Source organism: Penicillium verrucosum (genome assembly GCF_028828655.1).
Source record: "Penicillium verrucosum strain IBT 35672 chromosome Unknown utg000001l_segment0_segment0, whole genome shotgun sequence".
Lineage (NCBI taxonomy): Eukaryota > Fungi > Ascomycota > Eurotiomycetes > Eurotiales > Aspergillaceae > Penicillium > Penicillium verrucosum.
In genome coordinates, this window is record NW_026643210.1 from 10,258,416 (window position 1) to 10,266,489 (window position 8,074).

Below are 8,074 nucleotides of genomic sequence, written 5' to 3' on the forward strand. Positions count from 1 at the left end.
TCTGAAACTCAGGATCTCATAATAAGGCGTCAATGGCGTTGCTTAGACTATCCATTGTCCCTCCAACCGAGTAAGGATTCGTTGGCATGTGGGGAAGACCCCGCGGGGAAAACACTGCGCTAGTCCTGTTTCGTCCCGCGGGTGAATATCAATGACGGCCCCGGGTTGCATTAAACCGAACAGCCAATCCTTGTCGGACAAGATTGAACCGAGATGCTATGGGAGTGAAATGGTTGAATACATGGAGAAAAGGACCTGGGGCCCCGGATCTCAGCGTCTGTCCAGTTTCCCCAACGGACTAAGCACAGTATGATCCTGCGCGGAAGATACCTACACTGGGCTGTGACAGCTGCAAGCTGTCAGGCCTTTCTCCTCCTGGGATATGACCAAGGCGTCATGAGCGGCTTAATTGGCGCGAACAATCAATTTGGGCAAACATTCAACAATCCCGACAGCACGATGCAGGGTCTCCTTACTTCAATCTACGATATCGGCTGTGCGGTCGGCTGTCTCCTCAGTCTCGTCATTGGACACAAATTCGGTCGCCGCAAGATGATTATCGCCGGTGGTTCGATCATGATCATAGGGACAATCATCCTCGGCAGCTCCTATACCGTCCCTCAATTCCTCGTTGGTCGAATTGTGACTGGCCTTGGTAACGGAATCAACAGCAGTACTGTTCCTGCATATCAATCCGAGCTAGCTCGTCCAGAGCAGCGTGGAATGTTGCTCTCTGCTCAAGGCACCGTTACAATTCTCGGTCTCTGCATTGCATACTGGCTGGACTATGGACTGAGCTTCGTAGATACACCCGTTCAGTGGCGGTTCCCAATCAGTTTCCAGGCTTTCTTTGCCATCTGCCTAGTTTTGCAGATGATTCCTCTGCCCGATTCCCCACGCTGGCTGTGTGAACAAGATCGCAGTGACGAGGCAGCGTCGGTCCTGGCACGGTTACAACTAGATCAGCCCGCTGATGAGTCTAGTCCGGAGGTTGTCCTTCTACGTCGTCAAATCGAATCGTCTATCGAGATTGAGTCTGCTGGCGGACCCTTCAAGTACAAGGAGCTATGGTCGGGTGGCCAGATGGGAAATCTTCGACGCATGATCTTGGCTGCTGTTGTCAATATCCAGCAGCAGTTTACAGGTGGGCAATACCGATTCAGGTGCTGTAGGAAATTGACATATTAACTTATCTTAGGCTCTAACATGATCAACTACTATGCCCCCATTGTCTACCAGGTATGCTCCTATGCCTCTCCCAAGCCGAAAAGAACAACTAAACTAATAACAATTTAAAAACAGAATGCTATGAATCTATCTCGCAACCTATCGTTGGTTCTCGGCGGCTGCACCATCTCTCGCATACCTTGTTGGCTCCGTTATCCCCTTGTGGAGTATGGATAAATTCGGTCGGCGGGTATCACTCATGGTGTCCGCCGCTGGTCTCTGTTTCTGTTTCGTGATGACTGCTATTCTGTTATCAATCGGCACTGTGCCATGTGCATATGCAGCTACAGTGTTTGTCTTTATCTTCCAGCTGTTCCTTGGCATTGGTTATCTGCCAGTTCCCTGGTTGGTCTTTCCTATCTTTGCCGTGTTTATGTGCCACTGCTAACAATTAACAAGGTTCTATCCTTCTGAGATCTCGACTACTCGTATTCGGGCTAGAGCTCAAGCTTTTGGTGGCTTCGTCAATTGGATTTGTGTTTGTAAGTCGACTGGTCTTTCATACGAAGTAACTAACTAAATGGCGTCGCTAACCCTCTAAGTCATTGTCGTCCAGATTACGCCAACCGCGATTGACAATATTGGATGGAAAACATTTATCATCTTCGCCTGCTTCTGCTTTGCCTGGGTATGACCAGATTCTGAACCCGATTTTATGTTTTATGATGCTGACTGGACTAAGATTCCGATGGTCTTTTTCTTCTTCCCCGAGACCAAAGGCCTGGAACTGGAGGATGTCGATCACCTCTTCTCGAGAGGTGGAATTACTGGAGGAGTTTGGGCAACTAGAGGTTATCCCGTTCTCCCCGGGCACCATCGAACTTTGGATACTGGGGGGAATGAAAAGCCAATGATCGAGACCGCACACATCGAGGTATGAGACTAAAGTCGTGAGAGGTAGATCGTCGGGTCCTTTGTATGTTCTTAGAATTCATTTGGTTTTAGATTTAGACTTCTCAAGTGCCTCATGGCTGTCTGCTTCACAAAAGAATAATGTATTGAATTGGCGTGGGGTGGCGGAAGCCGCCATGGAGGGATTTCAGGCGTGATGTATGAGAATTACATATCAATATATACCCGTGGACTGTTTTCACCTTTATTTGCCTGTTGTATTGTATTGTATTGTATTACGGACTTGCATAGCCCTAATCCCCCTTCTGATATAACTCGGTCTCCCGGACCCCAATGATTTAGACTAGGGGATCCCACGCCTTGTTCAGATTGAACATGGTCATTCACCGCTCACCCTCATCAGAAAGCGTGTCCAACCCTGCCACGTGGGCTCAAACGGCTGCTCCGCGCTGTGCAAGCATTGCTACTTCCAACCTTTCTGCAGTACCACAGCAGCACCGGCAGTAAGCCCCTCCGTCGTACAGCACATCTCGACGGCATCCGTGGCTTGGGTGCATGGTCTGTGGTGAATTACATCCTGTCCGCATTTGAACCCTTTGTAAATTATGGCTATGGACTGACCCCCGAGGACGGCCATCAGGGGGGCCCAGCTGATGAGTTGGGAAGTCATGGAGGTTCGGATGCTGGGCTACCCCCAATTTATTGTAGCTGCATAATTAATGTACTATTTTCTCTGGTTTTCTTTGGTATTCAAACTACCATCTGAGCGATACATGAAGCTATATATAGAAACCTTCCAAGGTTCTTCTTATAAGCTTATAAATTAACTCAAAAGACGGTTTGAAGATGCAAAGTTGATTTTCATAAAGCTTCACTTTTTACAAGAGGTACTTGCTTTTATTAGGGAATTATATAGTAGGTAGAATTTGCTACTACAATTAGCAACCAAGTACAGACCTAATATATATATATATATATATATATATCTCTATATACTAATACGTAGTAATCCTTCTACGTACGAATTCGTGGTCAAATTTGATCCTTTTAGGGTGATGTTGTACGAAATTTTGTATGAAATCTGATATTATAATACTAGAATCACTATAATACCTACTAAATTTCTACTCCATACTATGATAATATGATGAAACTGGATATATAGGTTGGTATGTATATACGTAAAATCCAGCTCTTAATCAGCTACTCTATACGTGCCAAGACTGTATTTATGGGGCTTTTGATGGGCTTTGACGCCCATTAATGGGCTGTGGGTTGGGCTGGGCTTTTGAAGACTAAGCCCATAGCCCATGGCTTGGACCCATTTGTGGGCTATTGAGAGCTCTAGCCTCCACCACTGCGACAAACTCCCGGCAACGATGCCTATGCCGGTTAGTCCTCTGCACCATCACCATCACCGTCGGCCTCTATCTCATGTCGGCTCCGGACTATTGCGTCTCGCGTACGCTGGGATACCGCTCGACGAGCGCGACTGGCGCTTCTACCCGTCCGTTGGGGCAATCCTACTTGTTGCGTTGGCATAGCCCGCCGCGCGGGCTACTGGTGCGGTCTCGAATCTCGGTTCGTGCAGTACACTTGGGCCGTGTCTCGTACGGTCTGTATGTCGGTCGTATGTAGTTTAATCTCTGTGAAGACCGAAGGGTCGTCCGCAAAAACAGAGAAAAGAATGGCGCCACCCGGAATCGAACCGGGGCTAACACAGATTAAATCAACCACAATGTGTCGTCATACCACTAGACCATGGCACCTATTAGATGAGAAATTGAGCTATTCGTAGAATCACAAGCTATTAGTAGTCAACCCTTTAAATAAAGAAAGAATCAAGAATCATCGGCGAAAAAAAATTGGCGCCACCCGGAATCGAACCGGGGCTAACACAGGTTCGAACTAACCACAATGTGTCGTCATACCACTAGACCATGGCACCTAATTGATATAAGTGGGTCGGATTTTGACATTATACGTGGATGAGGACTAACAAGAGGAGAAGTGGAGGAAGAGGTGAAGGAGGAAGCGGAGGAAGAGGTGGAGGATGAGAAAGAATGAGCCACTATAAGGAGGCATTCTTAACCCTAGATATATAACTAGTTAGTACATTCAAACTAGGAAAGTACAGTGAGAGGATTAAATACGTACATAGTAAGAGCTAACCCACGTATGTAAACATTGCAAACAACCCAAATTGGAAAGAGCAAATAGCATATGACAATGTACGTATGTGGTAGCATGTGATAAAGGCAGGATCGTGTTATAATCCCACGAAAAAAAAAATCCATCTAATCCCTAGACGGCACAAAAAGTTTGGTAATAGCCACTTGTTCTAGATTAAGAGAACCAAGTTGAATTGAGATAGAGGCATCCCACGTGTCGTTCTTAACTGGTTGGTCTATGAACTTCTCGGGACATCGGGGAGAGGGCTTTAGTCGTTTCGAACGGGGGAGGAACGAGAGGACAAAGAAGCTTGCTGGAGTTGCTAAATTTGCCGCCGAGGGTTGTTGATTGTGGTAGGGAACTATAAACGAAGCTCTTCGCGAAGTTCTGTACGGAGTTAAAGCCGTTGCTACGAATCTATTTTGACGAGGATCGGGAAAAGGAAGCGAGGTTCAAAACGAGCTGTGCTAGGATCTATACCTAGAATTTAAATAGCCGAGCTTCCCAGAGAGGATAGGTGTACTTGAACCTTTTGTACTGTTGTTCAGCACCGCAAACCTCCGACATTTGGCATTCACTAGGACGGTTTCCTGGTCGAGATCAAAACAATGCCTACTTACGCAGGGGAATAGGTGCCATGCGACAAATCCCCCATGTTCGGGTATTAATGCCTGAATTAAGACTTCCAGAGAAATGAAGATACTTGAATTGCCATTATAGAGGCCTTAATAAGTAAGGTACCCTGCTCGCTGTGCCAGCTAATCATCTCTAACAGGCAAAAATGTTATTTACACTATATGAATTTATATATCACCCCTTTTTTAGGTGATTTTATAAGTATGAAAATAACTCCATCCTTATACTTAGGAGCAGAGAGCTAGTAGACCTTTCTAAAAGTGGTGAGATATAGATATAAGAATAGTAAACAGTTTACAAGGGCACGTGGTGTCTTTCAGATATTCTTTTTGAACTAATGAATTGGCATATATTTAAAGGTCCAAGTACCGGTCCACAGCGTCAATCTGACGGGCAATCCAATGCTGGTTGGCATATTGAGACATGAGGTTATCCCTAAGCACAACCAAATGGGGCTGAAGCTTGTGAGTCTTTGCTAGGAATGCACAATTATGCCCGTAGTAGCCAGGTCTATCTCGCACAGTACGGCACCGTGGCATTGCCTTGTACATAGTGGTACTAGCTCGTTCAACAACACGTAATTGGTCAATAAGGTCGGTGAGGTTTTCCACAGCCAGCATCAGGCGAAAGGGCGAGATCTTCTGGCGACTTGTAAGGACATCAATCTCGATCTGCATTTTAGCTACGAACTGATCCCGTGTGTGCAGAAATTGGTGTTCGGCATTTCCTGCGGGGATTAGCATAATGACAAATGGGTACTATAACAAACCTAAGGAGGGGATTGGACTGTAGCTGATGAAGACCCTTCGAACAAAGTTGATAGTTTTCGAGAATGCGGGATCAAGTCTATTCATACAATGTCTGTTGAGGGAAACCTGATTGCTGGAATTCAAGAGGATAATAACATAGAAGAAACAATAAGAGTCACAAAGATTTCATTTTTGTGCTTTCTCTATTTCAGGGGTACCATTCATTCTTTGTGGTTTGAACAGGTAAAGAACATGTCTTTGGGCTTTGACCTTTATAATTCCTTTGATTTTGTTCACATATTTGGTAGGAATCTTTTGATGAAAGCAGAGAATCGGTACATCTTTCCCCCATTTTTATGTGTTTGTCGACTAGTTTCAGTTCACTGTGTCTCTGTCACTTACGGTGGAAATGCCCTATCTACAAATACCAAGTTTCATAGCTTGGCTCATAGCATGATCATCTCATCCTCTCAAAATATTATTTATGAGATACTTACAGCCATTCAACCGTATCTTTATTACATCAAGAAAATAGACTTGATGCGTATTCTAATAGATTGATTCTTGCCGACGCAGACATAGCCCTAACAGCTGCTGTGAGGTAAGGGATATCGACACCCTTGAAAGAACAGCTTCTCCCATGAACGCCAATAGTCACCGTGCCAACATCATCGTCACCAGTAATGGCCTCGTGAATCAACATTTCTTTGTCAACTGACCCGAGGACCACAGTGCTGCTGATAGACTTTCCCAGAAAGAGATAGGGCAAATCGACCCAACCCAGGTCCGAGCCACCCAAGGTGAGATTGAAAGTCACATGCCCCTAAAAGTGTCAGCCATACTTATATATCCTAGGGTATGGGACGAATTGACATACCAGCTCAACAATGAAGGGACTCGGATTGCGCACGGAGATCGTAGCATTGAAGTTATATCCATCAACTGGAGGATCCAGGAGTTCTATCTTGGTGACGTTGAATGCGCCTTCGGCGTTCATGAAGTCTGTCGAGGTTTAGAAACGGTGACTCCCAGTAGGACATTTAGTATTACATGTCTCACCTGTGACATTATAGCCTATAACAACATCGTTAGTTTATTTCATGGTAGACAGGGAAAGGACTCTCACTCACTACCCACGTGCATTATTTTATGAATGCTCAAATGAGCAGTCGGTAGAGCACCATATTCCAAATCCGGTGAACCTTCGATCAGAACGGAAGAGCTCTTGTTAGATGCAGCCGCAGATGTCAATCGCGATAGACAGTCGACACAGGATAAATTCAAATCTTCGTCTATTTCCAGAGTGGCGCCGTTGCCAAATGCAATTTTTGGCACAGGGAATACTGTAAGAATCTCGTCGGTGTCTTTGAGACGACATGTGGCGTTGAATGCATTCATATTACCACTGCCACTGAACCCACCTCCGATTTTGAGTGTTTTCTTTTGTTTAATGTGAAAGGCAGTAGGCCGGGGGTTGGTTATCTCGAGGCCGTCGGTGTCATACTCGTACTTGTTGATATAGTCGCTCGCGAAATTAGGAATCCCGATATAAAAGCTGAAGAACAGTCAATATTGACAGTATAATTTTCCATGAATAAGCTCACAGTGGGAGAATGATGACGAGGACAGAGATGCAGAATGCGATCAAATAAGCCCACCAGAACATCTTCATATGTGCCTTGAACCGGCCCCAAAAGGTCGGCTTTTCTGGGGCCGGTAGCGCCTCATCCGCCTCCGAGTTACTTGAGATGTCAGATTTTGACATGATGGGCGCAAGTCGCAACAATGTTGATGAGTGCCACACTATTCGCTTTCAGCCTAGGTCATGGACGGTGAAATTCCGGTGGATGGTAGTATGACAACTGCTTCCCATGCTGTATCGTGTGGAGGTAGAAGTAGACGTAGAAGAAAATTCAAATGATTTCACCAACTAGTCGTCGCTTGGGGTTCTGTTATATCCATGTCGATCAGACCCGCCTTTCACATGATAGAGAGATATGCCATTCAAAGCAAAACAACGCCTTGGTGCGACCTCGGTAGTTGATACCCTAAAATTTCTTTCAGGATCAACTAAGTTGTTTGATTACAGGTTCAAGGACTGACGTTTAGTATGTTGTATATAAATGTTGGAAGATAAGACCCAGGGCAAAGAAACTTGGGGTGTCTTGGTACCAAAGTGGTCAAAGTGGCCAATCAACGGCATCAATAGCTAATCGGGGTTTGCCTCAAAAAGGGGACTAGGTCCTCGTACTTCTCCTACCGAATACGTGATCAACACGATGATGTTTGATGAATTGCAGATCATGCACGGAATAGGGTGATCGGCGGAGATAGGCCTCGGCTGTAGATTGAAGCATCTACCAAGTACGGAGTACGGAGTACATCGTACATGATTCGACATCGCAAGGGACGCTTGATGAACAATCCATTGTGAAAAG

General features: G+C 45.5%; 3 protein-coding genes across 3 annotated transcripts; 2 read left to right on the forward strand and 1 right to left on the reverse strand.

Annotated features, from left to right (window-relative positions):
• Positions 1 to 309: 309 nt before the first annotated feature.
• On the forward strand, positions 310 to 2,107 carry N7516_003742 (uncharacterized protein; the record flags this gene model as incomplete). The annotated part of the gene is made up of 6 exons (XM_057216462.1): positions 310 to 1,144; positions 1,199 to 1,239; positions 1,303 to 1,394; positions 1,627 to 1,709; positions 1,770 to 1,855; positions 1,910 to 2,107. 6 exons carry the CDS (start codon positions 310 to 312, stop codon positions 2,105 to 2,107), a joined length of 1,335 nt encoding a protein of 444 aa, XP_057078345.1.
• A 1,518-nt stretch (positions 2,108 to 3,625) lies between these two features.
• N7516_003743 (uncharacterized protein) lies at positions 3,626 to 3,877 on the forward strand (the record flags this gene model as incomplete). The annotated part of the gene is made up of 2 exons (XM_057216463.1): positions 3,626 to 3,694; positions 3,734 to 3,877. Coding segments are annotated over 2 exons (213 nt in total), but the record flags the coding sequence as incomplete, so codon positions are not given.
• A 1,363-nt stretch (positions 3,878 to 5,240) lies between these two features.
• On the reverse strand, positions 5,241 to 7,401 carry N7516_003744 (DUF3712 domain-containing protein; the record flags this gene model as incomplete). Its single annotated transcript, XM_057216464.1, has 7 exons — positions 5,241 to 5,614; positions 5,657 to 5,733; positions 6,215 to 6,459; positions 6,514 to 6,638; positions 6,696 to 6,710; positions 6,767 to 7,191; positions 7,241 to 7,401. The coding sequence occupies 7 exons, from the start codon at positions 7,399 to 7,401 to the stop codon at positions 5,241 to 5,243; spliced, it is 1,422 nt and encodes a 473-aa protein (XP_057078347.1).
• Positions 7,402 to 8,074: the final 673 nt, after the last annotated feature.